The sequence below is a fragment of the Oryctolagus cuniculus genome, chromosome 16 (genome assembly GCF_051225735.1).
Source record: "Oryctolagus cuniculus isolate XC-2025 breed Fujian yellow rabbit chromosome 16, ASM5122573v1, whole genome shotgun sequence".
In the NCBI taxonomy this organism is placed as follows: Eukaryota; Metazoa; Chordata; class Mammalia; order Lagomorpha; family Leporidae; genus Oryctolagus; species Oryctolagus cuniculus.
In genome coordinates, this window is record NC_142882.1 from 55,944,117 (window position 1) to 55,966,419 (window position 22,303).

At 48.4% G+C, this 22,303-nt stretch overlaps 1 protein-coding gene across 5 annotated transcripts in view; it reads right to left on the reverse strand.

Annotated features, from left to right (window-relative positions):
- The window catches only part of JAZF1 (JAZF zinc finger 1), a 334,186-nt gene that overhangs the window by 40,677 nt on the left and 271,206 nt on the right, over positions 1–22,303 (reverse strand). For 3 of the 5 annotated variants that reach the window (XM_089316035.1, XM_089316037.1, XM_089316038.1), the window contains one exon: positions 3,365–3,561. In XM_089316035.1, coding sequence (XP_089172161.1) covers positions 3,365–3,561 — 197 coding nt within the window. Of the gene's footprint in view, positions 1–2,984; positions 3,159–3,364; positions 3,562–6,917; positions 7,023–22,303 lie in introns of those variants that run through there. The other 2 variants (XM_089316039.1, XM_089316036.1) reach the window with 2 other exon arrangements.

Genomic DNA, 22,303 nt, shown 5'->3' on the forward strand with positions numbered 1-22,303 from the left:
ACTGGCACCCACATGGGATTGCGGTGTGGCAAGCAGCAGTGTAGCCCTGTGAGCCGTGAATGAAGTCCTACACAAACTTTTACTTTTGGGGGAATGCACCAGGCTCCTTGGTTTATCTGTTGCACTGTCCACTATTCCAGCAGAGCTGAGGACCTGAACAGGGACCCGCTGGCCCGCGAAGCCTGCGGTGTTTACCACTGGATCCTTCACAGAGCAGTTTGCCAACCCACGATTTAAACTGTTCTAAGCTTTTAAGTGACTAAAACATTTTCCCCCTACCTATAGGAAAAAAAAAATAAGGATAAGACAGGAAAACGAAGAAACTGAAGACTCCCCTAGGATTCAGAAGTTGCTCAACAGCGTTCCTTCTGAGGATATCTAAGGAACACCTGAGACTCTAGGATGACGCTGAATTACAATTCAGTCTGCTCACGAAAGCACACCTTAATGACTCTGAGGGCGGAGGGAACTTTTTATTAATACATGTATTTTTATATTTCCATAAAATAATTTCTTTTAAAATAAAAAAAATTTAAGTTTTAGATTAGCAGGTAGTACTTGCCCATCTGTGAGGGGTACAAAGCATACACACAGCTTCAACAGATGGTACCAGGCCACCAGCCTTTCCATTTCCTGATCTTGTGTGCAGCCTACCAGTCCTCTCTCCAGTTCTTTATACAGGACTTTTTACATCATCATGAGCCACAGTCACCCCACTGTGCCACAAAACACCAGGACTTAAAGAACACTTTACAAATGAAGTTTCCTGCAAGATGGCTGTTAACTTCTGAACCAGAAATGCATTTTGAATATGGAGCTGGAAAGAGTGGATTTAGGAGGTAGAGAGGTGGAATATTATTTATAACTTGGCAACGAGAGTGACTGAACCCACATTAGTCAGGCAAAATAATCTGCTCTCTCTAAGTGCAGGTAAAATAACATGCTGAACACTGACAAATGTACATAGTCAAAGTAGGACAGGGTGGGGATTTAAGAAACCATTTCCCCTGCTGATTTTTAGTGTTTACATGGAATGTTCTTCAAGCAGCAAATAACTTACCAATGATCCTGACAGATTGAAAATGATACATCTTTACCACAACATAAATTAATCCTCTCAGTGGGAAATGGCTAAAATAGGCAGGGTGTCAGAAATATTTCTTTATGTCTGAAGGAAAGGAAATGATTCCATTTCTTCCAAACATTCGTACACGAAAAATAATAAACTCTCGCTTTTAAACTGCCTCTACTTTCAGAGTTCCAAGGCACCCGTCACTAATTGGGGCAGCGACGGTTATCTGGTGTTGGACATGAGTCAGTCCGTATTACCTTGGGTATACAACACACCCAGAGCTGGGTGCTACCTCCATAATTTGTATAATATGAGAAAATAGTATGAAAATATCCAGAAAGTCAGAGGATAGCAGAGAACCCCAGTGCCCACGTCATACTCTCTTTTGCTCCTTAGAGTTACATAGCACATGCTACACAAAGAACAAAGTCAGGCTTTGGAGATGAACTGTGGGGAGCGTGCTGGCCCATCTAAGGAGACGGACAGATGCCAACACAAACGAACCATGCAGCCTCTCCGTTCCCAAAGTCAGCCCTGGACCTGAGGGAGAGTGTCCACCGAGTGCAGGCTGCGCTTCCCCGCTCTGCACTGGACTCTCGCAGCGCGGCCTGCAGCACGGCTGTCATTTGTGACGCCTTGTGACGCCTCTCGTCACAGCACTGGTGAAAGAAGTTGAGGCAGGAATGCCGACCCACCTGCCTCCCACAAACTCAGAGAGGCTCAATCCTGACGGAACGCACAGGGTGTCTGCCACACCCGGGGTCTCCCGAAACGCGCACAGCCTAAGCAGTTCCCTACTTAGCGTGACTGGGCTGGGGAAACTTGGAGAGTAACCGTCACTATGAGGGCCTGGTGTTAAGGCGGCCGCCGACCTTTAACGCCTCATCTCCCACACTTAGAAGGGCTACCTTTTCCCCAATTCTCAAACTCGCCGCGAGCACGACTATTGCAGTCACCTCTCGAGATCGGAGACATTAAAAGAGAAAGGTACAAACTGAAAGAGAAAATAAAGTTACTCACGGTCAGGTGGATGCTAGGGAGATAGTGCTGTGGTTCCAAGTCCTCTTAGTGTCTGCTAAACTCACAGCGAGCCACAGCGCCCTGCCTCCTCTGAGCCCTGGCCACCTGCCTGCGTGGGCTACCTGGGACTCACAGGGCTCTGCTCTGACACACAGCCTTTGCAAAACTCCATTCCCCTTGGGACATCACTTCTTTCCCCTTCCTTTTTAATTACACAGGGTTTGCAAAAAAGCTCATGGAAAATGTGTATTTTGGAAAAAAAAATGTATGGAGTTCAAAACATTTTTGTGCTAAAATAAACTTTTAATTCCATTTTCTGCACAGAGTTTAAGTGCCCTCATTCTTGCTCCTATTTGTCTTTCAAGGGAAGCATGTCTGGACTTCGTCGAGCAGCTCTGGGTGTGCTCCCATCACGGAGGTCTTCTAGATGGCACTCGTGCAGACAATGTGCTATTAATTTCGTTACCTTTCCCTCCTCCTGCCTGGGGGACGGCAAATACGCTCCCTGCTTCTTAGATGCGACAAAGAGGGACCTCCCCCGCCTCTCCTACCATCCTAACTCCTGCCTGTGGACCGGAGGCTCGGGGAGGAAGCGCTGAACAGGCTGGCTGCTCACCCTGGGACGAGCTTGGAAGGTGCTGGGGACATCAGCAGAGTTAGGAAGCCTGGTGGTCCTTCAGCAGCAGAGATGATACTCCGATCCCCACCCCCGACTCCCCTTTTATTTTGTAGTCACTTTCACATTTGCGGGGGGAAGACAAGGGTGTGCTTGGGCACCCCCTACAATGTCAGGATCTTCCACCAGGCATGGGCTTGTGGGGGATGGAGAGGGGCCTCCCTCGGCTCACCTGTACGGCTCAGGGTCTGGCACCTGGGAGGATTCTAAATGCGTTTTTTCCCCCCTGACCATCATATCATGGGAAATTTCAAAGCAGAACAAACAGGGGAGGGCACAGTGAGCCTCCACGTAGCCATTACTCTGCTTCAGCAGCAACCAGCACGGGCACCGTTCACCCGTTCCTTCGCTTCATCCGCACACGGTGCACAGCAGACACTTTGTAAACGCCTGTGCAAACAGCACCACGTTAACACTAGCTTATCAACAGAGCCAATCAACAAGCTCCAGAGACCAGGCGAGGGGGTCCAGGAAGCGCTGGGTCAGAGGCATACGTCATCCACGCCCAGCTCCCTCCCACCCTCGGCACATCACCCGTGTGAGCACACACACATGCGCACTCACGCACCTCTCAAGTGCTGGGCCACGCCACTCACCTGTCGGAGTGCTGCTGCGGAAGGAAGAGGAGGGGGTGATGGGCGGGGTCACGGGCGGAGTAAGGCTGCCACTGCTGTGGCGTGGCGGCGTGGACACATTCCCTCGGGACACTGAGCTGGACAGGGTCAGCGAGAGCTTCGGCTGGATCTTCTTCTTGAGGGACTCCTGCTCTCGGCGGGCCGCGTCTGTCATGAATCTGAAACAAGTGTGGACAGTAAGTGACCTGGGCCGTTTATAGCCTGCGAGGATTCCTGACGCTTACCCCTTGCCCCAACCTGCAGAGGCCGGAGCCCAGGAAAGAAGCTGGGTTGCAGGGCAGTGCCGGCCTCACAAACTCACAACAGCTCCCCCTTGGCCAGGCCGTGGAATCATATTCAGACTTGTGGCTTTTAAGGTTCCCCAGTCGGACCCATTAGGTGTAAATACACAGAATAGAGCTGCCTGCAGACCACGCATCCAGGCTCCAAATCTCGCCTCCTGGAAGGTCCAGTCTCTATAAGATTTATTATTAAAGGTTTATTAGTAAGAGGTCTCTCACGTGGGTGCAGGGGCCCAAGTATTTGGGACATCTTTCACTGCTTTTCCAGGCAGGGAGCTAGATTGGAAGCAGAACAGCCAAGACTCAAACCAGCATGCGTATGGGATGCGGGCACTGCAGACGGTGGCTTACCCAGTGGCACCACCATGCTGCGCCCAAGGTCCGCTCTCCTTTTTGCCCACCCATCCTAAGGATCCCGCCGGCTCGTCCAAGGGTGGAGTCCTCCTTCTTTATCTGTGCGTTGGCAGCAGGTATGGCTCGCAGCAGTTAGCCACTGCTTCAGAGAAGGCTGCACGCAAAGTCTGATTTTTTTTTTTTTTTTGCATCACTCTAGATTATCGCACTGTTGCATGGGTTTTACAAATGTTTGTGGCTAATGGTAGGTGTGCCTCCCTGTGGTGTTGGCAAGGACACTTGTGCCTACTGTCAGTGAGAATACTGCCCAGCCCGGCTCAGCAGAGGGTCGTGGGATGACTGCACCAATCCACCCTGGCTGATTCAAGGAGCACCAGTGGGGACGGCAGCTAAGGAGCTGTGTGTGCTCTGATTTGGTCACTCGTCAGGAGAAAGGCCGCTTTTCCTGACAGTTTCACTTTGCAAACTTCAGAATGACTCTTGCAACACTTCTCTCAGTGTTAGCCACATTCCAGCTTTGTTCTGTTTTTGCTGTGTAATCTAACATTCCGTAAGTTCACGTCATATGAGACTCAAAACAAACCCCAAGAAGTGGCATCTCTTCCAAATGAGCACACGTCTTTTGCATTATTGGCAGGCAGACTGTCAGCTGCATTGCTGGAAACTGCCATGGAAAGCCTGGTGAGTGGGATGCACAAAAGCATTTAGGTAATAAAACCAACACCTGTGCCCATCGACTGGCCTAAGAAACCAAACCTTGCCAACCCCTCCCCCAGCCATTGTATTTGGCCTATTTCCATACCATGCATCATAACCTAATCCCATTAGACATAAACATGGTCTTTTTCCCAACTGTTTCATATTCTGCCTTTGAGATTCCTTAGTATTTTCCTTCACTACACTAGGAGGTTTTGCAAGTCAACAAATAGTTATAATGTCTGGTGTAGGCTTAGAGTGGATCAAGCACCCAATGAAACAACGGTAATATTGTTACAGTGTCTTAAAATTTCTACTTTTATACTTGGGACATGGATGGCACACTTCTCAAATGGCTCCTGCAATACAATCCAGATATATAAACTGGGTTTTATAAGTGAACTGAACTGTAATAAAGCTATATGCTTTGCCTTGAGCTCTTGAGTTTTGTGCTACAAGATGGTGATGATTTAAAAAGAAAAAAGGACCATGAATGCAAGAGAGAATTGTTTGCACCTGGTGCCCAGGTACTCATTTATTTTCAGAGGCAAAATCGGTTCCACCGCTCTTAAAATTTTTTTTCCTCATCATAAACCTCTACTCAAAACACTGACTTCTGGAGAAAAGCAAGGAGCTAGTGCCTTCTTTTATTACTCCAAGTACAACTGCTAACTAGCATGGCACTGAGCTTCTCAGGTATTCAGTGTCCCTAGAGTGGGCAAAAGCATGGGTTAAACGTGTGCTTTCTTCCAGAAAGACCAACTGTTCCCAGTGGTAGATAATGAGACCAGTTTTCCAAATAGCAAAATAAGCAGAGGTATCCTGTGGGGTAGGAAAAAAAAAACACATCTTGCATTTTAGTTAAAAGCATGGTATGTGGAGTTCAAATTCTGGCTGCGTTACTTTTATTACGTGATTTCAGGCATTTTGATAAACCTCAGCTCTGTAAAATGAGGATTCAGGTTGAGCATCCCTCATCCAAAATGCTTGAGACCAGAAGTGTTTCAGATTTTGGAATATTTGCATAGACTGTACCCATTGGGCATCCCTAATCTGAAAATCCAAAATGCTCCAACAGTTCAGATTTCTGATTTAGGGATGCTGCACCTGTAATAACGGTAGGAAAGTAACTAGCATACATTTTCCTCCCTTTCTGCATGAGAATTTGATCTCTGGTGACCTTTGGCAACTATCTTAGGCAACACTAGTTACATGGAATGACCACTGACTGCTAACTTGCAGGGCTGGAAAGAACTAGGAATGATCGGAACACACCTGACGGGGAGCCAGCTATCCTGATGGGGGCCTCCTGAGAGCCATGATCTTGTACCTGGACAGGTCCCTTGCAGGGCACCAGGGACCCCTGCCACAGAGTGCTACAAAAGCTTGGACTCTGGTGGGGTACGAGGCCTCTTAGCCAGGACAGCCCCACCCCTTCCTCTCTGCACCTGCACAGGCTGCTGCAGGGCGTGTGGAGGAAGGGGCTCTGTCCTTTCTCCTGCTGAAGGGACCCAGCGCCCTGTGTGGCCCCTGGTCACCTTGTGAGTGTGAAAGTTCACAACCTAAGATGATGATACTAGTTCGGCCGTGAGGACTGGGTTAACGTGCCTGCCATATACTAAGAGGCTCAGAATGCCAAAGTGTTCCCATCCAAAGCATTACAGTGTGGTTAGGTCCCATAGGCTGCCTGCCTCCAGGTTCTCTGTGCATGCCTCACGCAGCGCTGAAACCCTCTCTGTGGCACTGGCTGACTGGAACTGGGCCCAGAGGGCACATATCTAGCATCAGAAACTCGACCAAAAGACCACTTCTCTCTGGCTAACAGCATCGATAGTGTGCTCTGCTTACCGTAAAAGAAACACTCTCCTATAGCTCAGATGTAAAACGACCATCAACCACACAACCCTCATGCACACCCCACCACAGACAGCAGTCTGTTCATGGCTTATGTTTTCTAAGAGTGTTCGGGAAGTAAGGAGGAGGCATCCATGTTAAAAGCATTAAACTTGAGACACGCTCATAAAGCACTGCCGCCAGCCCTCCTCCCTTGGATTGGTGGCTGTGAACTTGGACACACAACCTGCAAATCACAGCAACCTGGCCAGGCCAAGACACACAGCAGCACCACTCCTTCCTGGCAACGCCACACAGACACGCGCCTAAAGGTCCGGGTTAAAATGCACCTCCCCGCACTGCCGTGTGGTTCCTCTTCCCCCTTCTCTTGATAACCACGACTTCACTTCTTTTTCGAGAGGTGCTGAACTCTGAAGTCCATATGCAATTTCCCCATCAATATAGCTGTCTGTCACAAGGCAGGCAGATTCCCAGTGGCAAGGGACCATCGGAGGAGACGAGTTACAGAGGATTTGATGCCAAGAATTGAAGACTGGAGCCAGCTGGCCCTGACCAGAATGCCAGGTGCAACCATTTTCTATCTCCAGGAGAGGTGCCCCCCAACACATCTTTGAAGGCCCTTGGCCTGGAGGTCTCATCATCACGGCCGCAAGGGCTCCCCCGTGTGCTGGGCCTAGGAAATCCTGTCCTCCAAGGAGGTCCACACCCCTTCCCCATCTCTGCTGAAGCCCTTGGGGACCATGGCCACTGAGCGGCTGCAGAGCTGGAAGAAGCCCTGCCTGCGCCAGCCCATGCAGCCCATCCTGCTCCTGGGGCTCCATGCTGTAAGTGGGGTGGGGGCTCACCCCCAAAGCCTCAGCCAGGTCCTGCTGCGGGGGGGTGGGGCTGGGGGAGGCGCCCGCACCTCCTGCCCCAGTCTCTCTGCTTGGCGATGACGGGCTGGCAGCAGCCGTGGGCTGCAGCAAGCTCCCACAGGCTTGGGAGAGCTGACTGCTAAAGTTTCCGAGATTGCGTGAGCCAGGTGTGAGTGTTATTACTAAGAACTGAGTCCACAGCTAATTCAGTCAAGTTTGGTACAAATAAAGGCATTTAACTCAAAGCTCACCACTTCCTAGTTATTTTACTATCTCCTCTGGTTCTTGAGGTTATTCACATTCGATGATACCATCTGGTCCCTGTACCATGGCGTGTTAGTACTGGGCTTCGTGATGCCATGGCTCGAAATGGGCCACAGCTGAAGCACTTACACCATGGACACCCGCAAATGCTAGAGATCAGGCTGTTTCCGCAGAGTACCTGTGGTTGTTTATTTTTGAAGGGGAAAAGATCCGTTGATTCAGTCCCCTGGCCTTTCCAGGGGAGCTACTCAGTGAAGGGATGAAGAACGGATACGAAAGCATTCTTGGCTTTTTAAAAGTTAGCAATAAGACATCTCACTAAAAGACAGAGAAAGTCTTTATGTGTCCACATTTTAAAACATTTTTAAACTGTAGGTAGACTATATATGCAAATGAGTATATTTCACAGGCATAGTTTAAAGAATTAATGGTAATCCAAGCAGCTTGTGAAAAAAAATGCCAACTTTTGAAGCTTCCTGTATGAAAACATCTTTTTCTTAAAGAAATATTACCCAAATACAGCTCTCATTGGTTTTTCAGAGTTTTTCCTTCTACTGTTATTTTTCTACACATGGAGAAAACTGAATGTTTCGTAAAGAAAATTAAAAAAATTTAAAAAACCGCCCCACCAGTCACTTGCGACTACACTGTTGACTAACAGCCTGGAAATCTGCGGTCAGACAGAGCACTGTTTTCATTTTGAAAACGAAACTGCCGTAAGATTAATTTTAACTTTCCTACAAATCAGAAATGCCTCAGTTATTTTAATTTAATATGGTCATTTGTAGTAACATTTGTTATTGCTAGGGGAAGTACATATTCCTTAAGTAAATCTTCAAGACTCCATTGTAAATCTTTTAAAGCCTTAGACCACAACGTTCACTCCGGCTGACATGTCCGACCTGGAAACGTGAATGGAACACCGCAGTGGGAAATGTCAAGTGCAGGCCCAGGGAGACCACAGGCAGCCACAGATTCGGGAAATTTACAGCACTGGCTGCAGCCTCACTCGACGGCTGCCACCCCGAGTCGCCGGTCCTGCTGGGCTTTCCCAGCACCAGAGAACGTGGAGGTGGACAGGACCACTTGAGACCTCAGTGTCTCTCGGTGAACACGGAATGGAGTGTCAGCTCCGAGATGCACGGGTGGTTTCTGTGGAGGGAGTGTGGGCGGAGGGCTGAGCCCTGTGTCATCGAGAAAAGATGCGGTGGCCTCGGGAAGTCACAGCATTCTTCTCTGTGGCCTGGGTTTTGCTACTTGTTAATGTGAACAAGTTTTGGTTTTATGGATATTTGCAATATATTCCTGCTAGGATCCTCCTCGGATCTAACAGTGAATGATTGCAAGCAGAACATGTAGTGTTAGAACGTAGTGCATTCCACATTTGGTTTGATCTCAACTCAACCAGATCCTATGAAGTGCGCCTTCTAGCCTGGTGTTTCAGATGCCTATGTCCAACACCAGAGTGCCTGGGTTCGGCTCCTGGCTCAGCTCCCAATCTACCTTCCTGCTAATACAGACCACGGGAGGCAGTGGTAATGGCCTAAGTAATTCAGTTCCTTCTAGCCACATGGGAGACCTGGACTGTGCTCCTCGCTCCTGCCCTGGCCCAGCCCCAGCTGCTGTAAGTATTTGGGGAGTAACCTAGCCTCTGGGAGCTCTCTGGAAGGAATCTCATACTACAGCTCAGTAAACATGTATGTATAAATAGGAGAGTGTGTCAAAAAGTTCCTGGAAAGTGGAGTTAAAAGGTGAGTTTATTTTGCTGCAAAAAGTTTTGAAATGCATGCAGAGCCGGCGCCGTGGCTCAATAGGCTAATCCTCCACCTTGCGGCGCCGGCACACCGGGTTCGAGTCCCGGTTGGGGCGCCGGATTCTGTCCCGGTTGCCCCTCTTCCAGGCCAGCTCTCTGCTATGGCCAGGGAGTGCAGTGGAGGATGGCCCAGGTGCTTGGGCCCTGCACCCCATGGGAGACCAGGAAAAGCACCTGGCTCCTGGCTCCTGCCAGGATCAGCGCGGTGCGCCGGCTGCAGCGGCGGCCATTAGAGGGTGAACCAACGGCAAAAAGGAAGACCTTTCTCTCTCTGTCTCTCTCTCTCACTGTCCACTCTGCCTGTCAAAAAAAAAAAAAAAAAAAAAAAAAAAAAAAAAAAAAAAGAAATGCATGCATATACAGGGTCTTCACAAAGTCTGTATGCATAACAGAAACAACTATGCAAGGACTTTTTTTTTGAAATCTACAAAGATCTGAATATTAGAAATATTTCTACAAGTTTTGCATCAAAAAACAATGGAAGACAAACTCTAACCTGAGTGGTTAAGACTACTCACTACTTTATTGTATTTAACATAAATGTTTATATGCATCCATGGATAAACAGTAATATGCTTGCTCACCCGAGGCTGCTCTGACCCCACAGGGAGTTTTATGTAATATGTATTATTTGTATTTATTTATGAAATCTTAAAAATTATGAATCAGGAAACATCTATATTCAAGGGATGGCATTTTAATGTAAATATCTGAAAATTTTCATGATTGTATATTATTTGATATACGATATCATTATTATATGATATTATTATTTTTCTATTTCATTTTAGCAAAGTATACTGGGGGAGGGGAAGGGAGATGATCCATCCACTGGTTCACTCCCCAAATGGCCACAACAGCTGGGGCTGGGTTAGGCTGAAGCTAGGAGCCAGGAACTCAATGTGGGTCTCCCACATGGTGGCAGGGGCCCAAGTACTCGGGCCATATCCTGGCTGCCTTCCCAGGTGCATTAGTAGGAAACTGGATCAGAGCGGAGTAGCCAGGACTGGAATGGAACATGGGATGCCAGCATCACAGTTGGCTTAACCTGCTGTGTCACATTTCTTACCCTGGTTAGAGGCCCTGGTCTCGAATTAGAAAATATTCGTGGAGAAGTTAGGAGGGTGGTCTCTGGAAGCAGTCTGTCTGGACTGGATCTGTTCTCTCCAGCTGTGTGACCTTGAGCCAATTACCTAATCTCTGCCTCAGTTTCCTCATCTGTAAATGGTGATGATATCAGGGCCACCTCTCTGGGCTGTCATAAGGATGGAATGAGTTAATGCATACGAGGCACTCTGCACAGGGCCTGACACTCTGTGCTTGACAAATGGCAGGCTCCTGGTTTGTAACGGGTGTGAACAGTTGTACTGGAAACCTTAACTCGTGTATCACTGATCCCTGATGTCTGCACCAGCACCATGCTGGCTTCTGAGCTAAGGTACTGAATACTAGGATACACCTTGAAATCCAGGAGCCACCTTCCTGACTCAGCAGGCATTTGTTAAGCTACAGCTGTGGGGCCAGCACTGTGGCACAGCGGGTTAAGCCACCACCTGATATGCCAACATCCCATGAGTGCCGGTTCAAGTCCCAGCTGCTCCATTTCCAATCCAGCTCCTTGGTAATGTGCTTTTGAAAGGAGAAGAAAATGGTCCAAGAACTTGGGCCCCCATCACTCACGTGGGAGATCCAGATGGAGCTCCAGACTCCTAGCTTTGGCCTGGCCCAGCCATGGCCATTGTGGCCATTTAGGGGAGTGAACCAGTAGATGAGTATCGCTCAACTCTCTCACTCTGCCTGTCAGATAGATAGATAGATTTTTTTTTAAAGATTTTTCTTATTTGAGAGGTAGAATTACAGAGAGACAGAGAGAGAGAGAGAGAGAGAGGTCTTCCATCTATTGGTTCATCCCCAAATGGCCACAACAGCCAGAGCTGAGATGATCCAAAGCCAGGAGCTTCTTCCGAATTTCCCATGAGGGTGCAGGGGCTCAAGGACCTGGGCCATCTTCCATTGCTTTCCCAGGCCACAGCAGAGAGCTGGATTGGAAGAGGAGCAGCCAGGACTAGAACTAGCACCCATATGGGATGTCAGCACTGCAGGCGGAGGATTAACCTACTGCGCCACAGCACTGGCCCCAATAGATAGATCTTTACAGAACATTACAAACTGCTGTCACAATCCTAGGAAAATTCCAGAAGACAGCTACAGCAGTTAGGATACAAAGAGGAGGTCTCTCTAAGTAGAGGCACTGTGTGCTGGGGGCCATCTGAAACATCTGAAACATCTCTCTCTCTTCTTTGCCTCCCTCTCTGGACTTCTGGAGAACAAAACTGAAGAGGGCTCTCCCAGCAGGGCAGGCCACAGGCGACCCTCCTCACAGCTCGGTGGTGGAAAGACATCTCCTTCAGCCAGCCACAGGCTGCTGTCCTCCTGAGACACTGGCCAAGACACATACGGCTCTATTGCGGGCAGCCCCCAGGCCCTCTGCAGAGAGCACCACATGCCACTATGTACCATTTGAAGTTCTGCTCTTTCAATGCCCCTTTGGGCACTGCCATTTTTCAGTGAAAACAAGTTTGTGAAGCCCAGAAGGCCTTTGAGAGAAGCTGCAGGGAGCTGGCAAACCGACCAGGAGATTCCAAGCACCCTTAACTCCAGTGATTCAGCTCCCTGGCCAGCGAGATTTGTGAGAAAACCAGGACGCTGGCGCCTAAACTTCTAGTGGAGTTTGTGGGGTTTTCTTTTCCGTGGTAACCCCAGTCAAGGATGGATATAGCTAGCAAGAAACCTAACAGCCCCAGGGACATCCTATTTGAGGCCGTGGGAAGTGGCACTTGGTCATGTGTGGCCCACATGTCCAAGGACCTGGCTGCTCTGGGTCTCGGTGTCCTGACAGCTGTCAGAACACACATCCGCTAATAACTTCCCAGGACGGGGCTTCTTATTTTAGTAGCAGTTGAATCCATGCTGAAGTTGCAGGGGTATTTGGCAATTGGCCAGTGCAACATGACCTTGGAAGTGGCCAGTGGAGTGACGTCGTGAACAGAGTGGCCTTTCCTAGGGGTCTGGGAATGTCACACACACGTTGTTCTCTGCTGTGGACAAAAAATGGGGACCCACTCAAGACACTAATTTCAAAAACTTCCTAGCAATGTTTCAAATAATCTTGTGGTTCACGTCTCAACCAAGAGCTATTCTTGACTTCATGACATCATGCCCGAAATGTAGATTTTGAAGGTTTGCAAAAGTTTTTGCAGTATCACCCAAACTCAGACCCCCTTTGAAACACACCACTATCGACATTTTAGTGTGAAATAATACAACTAAAAGCAGCACTAGGTTTTTAAAAAAAAAATCTCACTCCAACTGATCAGTGTGACACTTAACATGGGAGAGGTTTCTGTTTGTTCACTCTGCTTTGTGATTTGCACTGGGCATTCGCACCTGCTGTGGACATAAGCTGTGAAGCGCTCGGCCGAGAGCCAGATTCTGTTCTTGCACACTGAACCAAAGGGGGCAGATCTGTGAGTCAAGAAAGATGTTATTTTCTTTCTTTTTGCTTTTCTTTAGGAAGTTTATATCTGACATCTGAGAGTATTTTAAAACATTCTTGGCAAATAGACTCAAAAAAGATGTTTAACACAACAAATTTGAAATCCATGTGTAGTTTTTTCAAAATACACTTTTGATGAATTTTTTTTGAAGTACCCATATATATGGAAGAATATTATTCCTGGTGTTTGGGGAATTCTGACCTAATTTGCATTAAAGAATGAACAAGGGGGCAAACCAATTTCATGGCAGGCCCTGCAGTTTATTGTACTTAGAACTGTTTTATTTATAGGAACATGTAGGGCAGAGGAGAGGAGCAGGTAAAGCCAAAAAAGACCAAGAAACATGCTCTTTCACTGATCTACTGCTCACTCATCACTGTCTCGGCAATCATATTTTCTTTATTCACTTCTATTTTCTTCTATCATTTGTTTACTTGTCTGCTTTTTAATTTTAAAATTTCTTTGAAAGGCAGAGTTAGAGCGAGAGAGAGCAAGAGCGAGAGAGTGAGTGTGTGTGTGCCAGGGGGATCTTCTATCTACTGGTTCACTCCCCAAATGGCTACAACAGCCAGGTTTGGGCCAAGCCAAGGCCAGCAGCCAGAAACTCCATCCTGGTTTCCCACCTGAGTGGCAGGGGCCCAGTTATTTGGGCCACCTTCTGCTGCCCTCCTAGGCACATTGGTAGGGAGCTAGATCAGAAGTGGAACAGTTGGGACTTGGGCCATCTTCCACTGCTTTCCCAGGCCACAGCAGAGAGCTGGATTGGAAGTGGAGCAGCCGGGTCTCGAACCGGCACCCATATAGGATGCCAGTGCCTCAGGCCAGGGCGTTAACCTGCTCCGCCACAGCGCTGGGCCCCCTTTTATGTTAAATGTTATTTTAGTTATTCAAACAGCAGAGAGAGAGGGAGGGAGGGAGAGGGAGAGGGAGAGGAGGGGAGGGAGGAGAGGGGAGAGAGGCAGAGAGGGAGAGGAAGGGGAGAGAGAGGGGAGAGGGAGATGGAGGGGAAGAGGAGAGAGGGGGAGAGGGGAGAGGGAGAGATCTTCTACTTGCTGGTTTATTTTAAGATGTCTGCAACCGGCAGGGCTGGACCACACTGGAGTCAGGCTCTCTGTCTGGGTCTCCTTGGTGGCTGGCAGGGCCCCAAGTACTTGAGTCATCACCCACCGTCTCCCAGGGTGCGCATTTGCAGGAATATGGATCAGAAGAGAAGGGGGCGATCGATCCTGGGCACCCTACCACGGGGGTGTGGGCGCCCTGAGCAGTGCTTAACCCACTGCGCCTGTCCCTCTTTATTCTTAAAGGCAGCTACAGCTATTTTATGTTCTCTATGGTATTCTATAGTTTAAATATTCTGAAAAGTTTCTAAAATATTTAAATAATAACACACACTACTGGGTTGTCGACTTTTATGATCACATGGACCATTACCAGCTTCTCATTGCAAAAAAAAAAAAAAATCCAGTTAACACAAAACACAGGAAGGGCATGATATTAAAAAAAAAAAAAAGAATCCTTTCTTGAAGATCCTGTTTTGTTCTTTAGTCTCAGATGATGGTGATATGCAAATAATTAAATTAAAAATGTTTTATTTGAAAGGCATAGTTAGAGAGAGAGAGAGATCAATCTTCCATCTGCTGGTTCACTCCCCAAATGGCTGTAACAGCTTGGAATCCAGGAGCCTGGAACTCCATCTCAGACTCCCACATTGGGGCAGGGGCCCACGTACCTGGGCCATCTTATGCTGCTTTTTCAGGCACATCAGCAGGGAGCTAGGTCATAAAGGGGGCAGCTGGGACTTGAACTGGCACTCCAATATGGGATTCTGGTGTTGCAAGTGACGGCTTAACCTGCTGTGCCGCAATGCTGGCCTCTTAATTAAATTTTGATGCAGAGAAGCTTTACCATGATATTTAATTTTATTGTTATTTTATAAACACATATGAGTAAAATAAATGCAATAACTTTTATAACTTATAATTATTTTCTAATTACAAAGTATTATAAACATCCAGCTTTGGGCATGTGCTGTGGCACAGTGGGTTATGCCAGTCTTGGGACCCTTACATCCCATGCTGGAGTGACATCATCTACTTCTGCCTCTGTTTCAATCCAGCTTCATGCTAATGAGCCTGGGAGACAGCAGGTGATGGCTCAGGTATTTGGGTTTCTGACACTTACGTGGGATACCTGGATGTAAAATATTGGTTCTTGGCTTCAACCTGGTCCAGCCTCAGCAGATGCAAGCGTTTGGGGAGTGAACCAGTTGTTTGGAAGATATCTCCCTCCCTCCCTCCCTCCCTCCTTTTCTGTCACACTGTCTTTCAAATAAATAATTAAACTTAAAAATACATACAAGGCCGGCGCCGCGGCTCACTAGGCTAATCCTCCGCCTTGTGGTGCCGGCACACCAGGTTCTAGTCCCGGTCGGGCGCCGGATTCTGTCCCGGTTGCCCCTCTTCCAGGCCAGCTCTCTGCTGTGGCCAGGGAGTGCAGTGGAGGATGGCCCAAGTGCTTGGGCCCTGCACCCCATGGGAGACCAGGAGAAGCACCTGGCTCCTGCCATCGGATCAGCGCGGTGCGCTGGCCGCAGCGCGCCAGCCGCGGCGGCCATTGGAGGGTGAACCAACGGCAAAAGGAAGACCTTTCTCTCTCTGTCTCTCTCTCTCACTGTCCACTCTGCCTGTCCAAAAAAAAAAAAAAAAAAAATAAATACATACAAGGGCTGGCACTGTGGCGTAGCAGGTAAAGCTGCTGTTTGCAGTGCTGGCATCCCATATGGGCGCCGGTTCACGTCCTGGCTGCTCCACTTCTGATCCAGCTCTCTGCTATGGCCTGGGAAAGCAGAAGATGGCCCAAGTCCTTGGGCCCACATGGGAGACCCAAAAGAAGCTCCTGGCTCTGGATCAGCACAGCTCTGGCTGTTGGGGCTATCTGGGGAATAAACCAGTGGATGGAAGACCTCTCTCATTTACTGCCTCTGCCTCTCAGTAACTCTGCCTTTCAAATAAATAAACCTTAAAAAATTACATATTAAACTGTGTTTTCTATCATTGTCATTGCTAAACATTCAGCTTTAAGGAATGCTGACCACATGGAATTCTCACACATAGGCAGAGTTTCTTGAAATACGTCAAACTGAAAGACAACAAATCCAAGGGCACCCAAACCCAGTAAGCCAGAGCTGAGTCCTCCCAGGACTGCACATGCAGAGGGGCCACGATGCTGCACGCCCTGGACCTCAGATGCTGACCAGCCCCAGGACTGCTCACAGACCAGCCGCTGCTCTCAGGCAGGACTTAGGAGCCACGCTCACGACGACAAAATCCAAAGCGTCATTTCCTGAACTGTAGCAGTCGGGGCGATCCACGCGCCCAAGTGGAGTAACTGAAATAACAGAGTTCCATTCCCGAATACTTGACTATTGCTTTGTGTATTCCAAATAAATAAATATTGAGTGTTTTCCTTACAACGGTGGAATAATATAGTCAACCTGCCTTAATGAAAGCCCTGGCTCAGGGTCCAGCCACCACTCTTTCCAGCCACGGGTCAGCATAAATTATCAGCGAAGCAATTAATTTTGATTTATTTTCGACTGAATAAAGTAAACCATGGTCTTTTTCATCGTCAATGCCAAGAATAAAAAGCACTTCTGAAACCTACACCGCAGTTCTCTGGCTTGGAAGCCAAACCCTGGCTTGGCGGCGCTCTGCCGTCCTCCCCAGACCTCTCCTACCTTCACTGGGCTGTGAGTAAGCGTGGCCGTTTCCTACACATGGTTTTCATTGCTAATGTGACATCCGTGTAAAAACCAATGAACAAAACAAAGAAGCTGCATTTTATGAGGTTTCGTGGCATAAAACTGCAAATAGCTTCTGAGTGTTCTTGTTTTGCCTCCTCTGAAAGCAAAGTCGACGACTTACGGAGCCTTCAGTGTAAACTGCTAATGAGATGATGCGTAATTCTCTCCACAAACTGGAAGCAGCTTAAAAACTAGAGAGAAAAAAACTGGATTCAGGGTTTCTGGGAGTTTCAGTTCCAGTCTATGGCTGCAAATACAGCCTGGAGGGGGGAACGTCGGCTCTGGAGAAACACTCCTCGTCTAATTGATGGGGTGCTGTAGCAGGGACCAATGACTTATCCTTTCTAGTCTTGAGTGCCTTATAGAAAACAGAGGTCACCCCAACATCTGTGTCACAGGGGTTATTGTTGAGAGTTCCTTAGAAAAACACTTGGTCCAACCAAACGCTCCACACGTGCCAGGAGGACACCTGGAGTCTTGGTATGGCCGCGGTGTGTGTGGGCCCTGTGCTCCTGGCCCTCGCCCAGGACTTAGAGAAACTGTTCATGAATGGAGCAGCCACCTGCCGGGAGAATTCCTACAGCAGAGGTCACTTCTGGAGGGGAGCTTGGTGTCCACAGATGGGTTCATGTAGGCATCTAGGTCTGGGACTCAAAGTCTCCGCTTCCAAAGTCAAGTACTTCTCTGACATTGCCCAATCTCGCACTTAACCGAGCTCCTCTTGTCTTCTGATAAGGTGGGATGGGTGACAGTCAGCGTTAAGCTAAGAGCAAGCGCCTCCCAGTGAACCTAGCACCATACATGCGGTTAACCGAAGGCGGGGCTCAGAAAGGGGAGGGGCATCGAGTGAGTTGGTGGAGGACTCAGTGTTCCAGGTCTCTCACAGCTGGGGTTTGTGGATACCAGGGATGTCGTGTCGTGGTCCTAGTATCACTTATAATGCACTGTGCCAACAGAGGCATTGCTGACTCGTTACAGCACTCTTGCCTGTTCTAGATTCATCCTGAGATTCCTCCTCTCAATACAGACTCCTAAGCTGGAAGTCTGTGCCATCTCTGACTTACACAACTTGCACAACTCCCCTTCCACCCAGGATACGTCCACAGATAGCCTTGGCCTTCCTCCATTGGTACCCACTTCACCCATCCTCAGAGAGTCAGGAGACAAAGATGAAAGACTGGAAATACGATATTCAAGACAGAAACCTGAGTATGCATTATGACAAGAGCTGTCCCCAGAGTTCATTGGGAGTCACTTGTTAGTAAATACTAAGCCTAAATTCTGTTAAGAGCAAATGTCTAAGAATGCAATTATAAGGTCCACATTGTATGTAGGTCTATTTTTATATAGCAGTTGCCAGATCAGCCTCATTCAGGAATACAATGTTAATAGCATTTTCTTCCTAAATGGATTTATCCACTTGGGCTGTGAAACTATTTTGGGGGCAAAGTCAGTTCTCTATAGAACTGCTCCTTGAAATGGCATATGTAAGTGGGAACCTCAAGTTTATAGCCTTTAAGTTTCATGGACTTTGGGGGCTGACTTAAGTGATCTTCCCCCCTTTGGTTGCAAGAGTTCAGTCAGACTGTTTCTGGACTGATGAATGTTGATGCAAATTTATGGGAGGTCAATGATTTAGACTAAGCTCCTGCAGCAGGCTCCAGCAGACCAGACCAAACCAGAATGGAGCCAGGCATGCTAGGTGTCATGGAATCAAACAAACTTTGAAAAGGCAGTGTCACAAAAAACAGGAGATTCACAACAACCATCAGAAGGGACCTTTGGGGTAGGCATTTGGCCTAGTGGTTAAGATACTTGCATCCCATATCACAGTACCTGGGTTCAAGTCCCGGCTCTGCTACTGATTCTGGCTTCCTGCTAATGTGCACTCTGGGTAAGTAGTGGAAGATGGCTCAAGTACTTAGGCCCCTGCCACTCACATGGGAAACCTGAATGAGGTTTCTGACTCCTGGCTTTGACCTGGCCCAGCCCCAGCTGTTTGCAGGCATTTGGGGGAGCGAACCAGCAGATACAAGCACTCCCTGATAAATAAAAAATGGAAAAAAAAAGGGGGGGAGACCCTGTTTATCTGAATCAGTTAAGGAATTCCCATGTTAATCCTATTTAAAAAATGACTTGGAGATGACAATTCTACTTTTTGTCCCATTTCAGCTTTCTTCAGCCAACCCTCTCTGCTCAGCTCATTGAAGCATTCACTGTGGTACTACTACAGAAAGAGAAATTGCCAGATTCTAGAGCCACTATGAAAGCCAACTAGATCTTTAAGTTTGTTTTAGGGCTTTACAAATTTGTATTTATTTAAATGAAGGGGCAGGGAGAGAGACAGAGGGAGAGAGAGCTCCCTGGTTTACTTCCCAAATGTATGCAATAGCCATGGCTGGGCTGAGCCAAAGCCAGGAGCTTGGAAATCCATCTGGTCTCCCACGTGGGTGGTAGAGGCATAAGTACTTGAGTCACTACTTTCTACCTTCCAGGATATGCATTAGCAGGAAACTGGATTGGGAGTGGAGTGGGAACTTGAACCCATTCAGTTTGGGATATGAGTCCTAAGCTGGTGTGTGTGTGTGTGTGTGTGTGTGTGTGTGTGTGTTTTGACGGGCAGAGGTGGACAGTGAGAGAGACAGAGAAAGGTCTTCCTTCCGTTGGTTCACCCCTCCCAAATGGCCGCTACGGCCGGCACGCTGCGCCGATCTGAAGCCAGGAGCCAGGTGCTTCCTCCTGGTCTCCCATGTGGGTGCAGGGCCCAAGCACTTGGGTCATCCTTCAGTGCCTTCCCGGGCCACAGCAGAGAGCTGGACTGGAAGAAGAGCAACCGGGACAAATCCGGCACTCCAACGGGGACTAGAACTTGGGGTGCCGGCGCCGTAGGCGGAGGATTAGCCTAGTGAGCCGCGGCACTGGCCCAAGCTGGGTCTTAACCCTTGAACCAAATGTTTAGACCCTGTTGTCCTGATTTTTGATAAGAGTTGGTTTCCTCTGTTTTTAAGGAAGATGGCATGTGATAAATAAGCTCATATATTTAATCAAGTATATGCTTTAATAATTATTTTCAAGAAAGTGTTTGTATTCATATTTATTTGAAAGGCAGAGCAACAGAGAACAAGCTATGTCTGCTGCTTCCCAGGTGAATTAACGGGAAGCTGTATTGGAAGTGGAGGTTCCGAGCACTCTGATATGGGATGCAGGAATCCCAAACAGTGGCTTAATTCACTGTATCACAAGCCTGCCCATTTCTTTCTTTCTTTCTTTTTCTTTTTTTTTGACAGGCAGAGTGGACAGTGAGAGAGAGAGAAAGACAGAGAGAAAGGTCTTCCTTTGTCGTTGGCTCACCCTCCAATGGCTGCCGCGCTGCAGCCTGCGCACCGAGCTGATCCGAAGGCAGGAGCCAGGTGCTTCTCCTGGTCTCCCATGGGGTGCAGGGGCGCAAGCACTTGGGCCATCCTCCACTGCCTTCCTGGGCCACAGCAGAGAGCTGGCCTGGAAGAGGGGCAACCGGGACAGAATCAGGCGCCCAGACCAGGACTAGAACCCTGTGTGCCAGTGCTGCAGGTGGAGGATTAGCCTATTGAGCTGCAGCGCCGGCCCAAGCCTGCCCATTTCTTAAAAACCAAAGAAGTCTGAGTCTCCTCTTTGTCCTGTTTAACAATCAACCTAATAAGTTTGTGAATGCTAAAATCCTCTTGTAAACTGTAAACTGTAAGTAAATTCTGAATATGGAGAGAATGAGGGTATTGAGAATGGTTATCATTTAAACTATCACAGATGATTGAAAAAACTCAGAAATACAGAAATTCATATGAATTCCCAGGTTACCAGCATTTTTGCCAATTTTCTTCCCTCCTCTTCTGTTTTTGGGCCAGCATTGTTGATAATTTACATATTTTTATCTTGTGTGGATGTAAGGAAAACACATATGGATTTAAAAAGAAACTTGGGGTAAGTGTTGCGAGTGTGGTGCTGTGGGTTACGCTGCCACCTGGGACATCCCCACCCATGCCTGGGGTCTTGAAGCAGGGACTCCCACCCCTTGTGACCAGCCTTCCTGCTAACTCGCATCCCGGGAGGCAGCAGGTGACCGCTCAAGCACTTGGGCCTCTGTGACCCATGAAACACCCACATTGCAGGCATTTGGACGAGTGAACCAGAGGATGAAAGATTTTTTTCTCTCTCTGTTGCCTTGACTTTCGAGCAGATGAGAAAAAATATAAAACAAAACAAAACAACAACAACAAAAATGAGAAGCGGGAAAGGCAAAGGGAACAAAGGGAGAAGAAATGATCAGAGTGAGACGGTGAATGGGGCAACTGCGGGGACAGCACAGAGCTACATGACAATGCCATCAAGCGTGAGTGTCACACAGAGCACTACTGACTGACCCCAGGACCCCCGACTCCTCCAGGCCTGGTGACCCAAGCTGCAACGCCCAACGGCTGCTCTGCCCATCACCATGGCTCTTTTGGTGTTCTTTGAGTTAGGGTACACAAAGGAATGCCACAAAACCCCTATTCAGTAAAGCTTTGAAATTAATTTGTATTTTACGAGGCCCCCTGCTACCTCTCCCCCAAATGCTCCACTCCATGCACAGCTCCCACAAACCAGCAATTTACAGGGTATTTGGGGAAAAAAAAAATCAGGATGTGTGCTTAAACTTTTCAGGAATGTCACTGTACTGAGCGGCTAATGAAGTGTTTCTTGGAGAGGCCTCGGGCTCTTCAGATTTACAGCAGCAGCGTCATTTGCATGCCAAAGGCACACACCAACCCTGGGCATCAGCTGGCTCCCAGATCCGCCTGGGCCCCCACAAACCTGCTGGTCCTGCTGCTTTATGTAGCAGAGCTTTTCTTCATGGGGAGGACAGGCCCCCACTGCAGGCCAGCCAACCTGATTACCCCAAATCCCTAATTAGTGTAATTAAAGCTTTAATGGATTGCAGCCTGGATATAAACAATGCAAAGCCCCTTAAAATCTCTGGCTTGTTGGGTGTGCAGGACCGGTCACTGCCAGAGGGCTTCCTGCTAGCGGTGGCAGGCCCAGGACACCTCTGTGCCCAGCACGCATGCCACTTCTGGTGGCCCGGGAGCCTCTTCCCCCAGGTTCACGCATTCACACCAGGCTGCCTGCCCCAGCCCCTGCAGGGTCCGCTGATGCAATGGGCATTTGCAGAGGAGGACGCCTCTCAATCCCTTCACAGCTGCCAGCCTGTGGGGATTTTCTGCCTGCCATGCCCTGGGAAACAAGACCCCTGCCCCAACTGAAGTCAGTGCAAGCAACTGGAGAACGCTGGTAGGCCCTGCAGTGTGCACCCTTATAGGACCCCTGATGCACAGAAGCACCTAGGACTCTTCAGAAAACCACAGCCCAGAGTGTGCACCTTAATCCAGCTTTCTTTCTACAGTCCACAAAC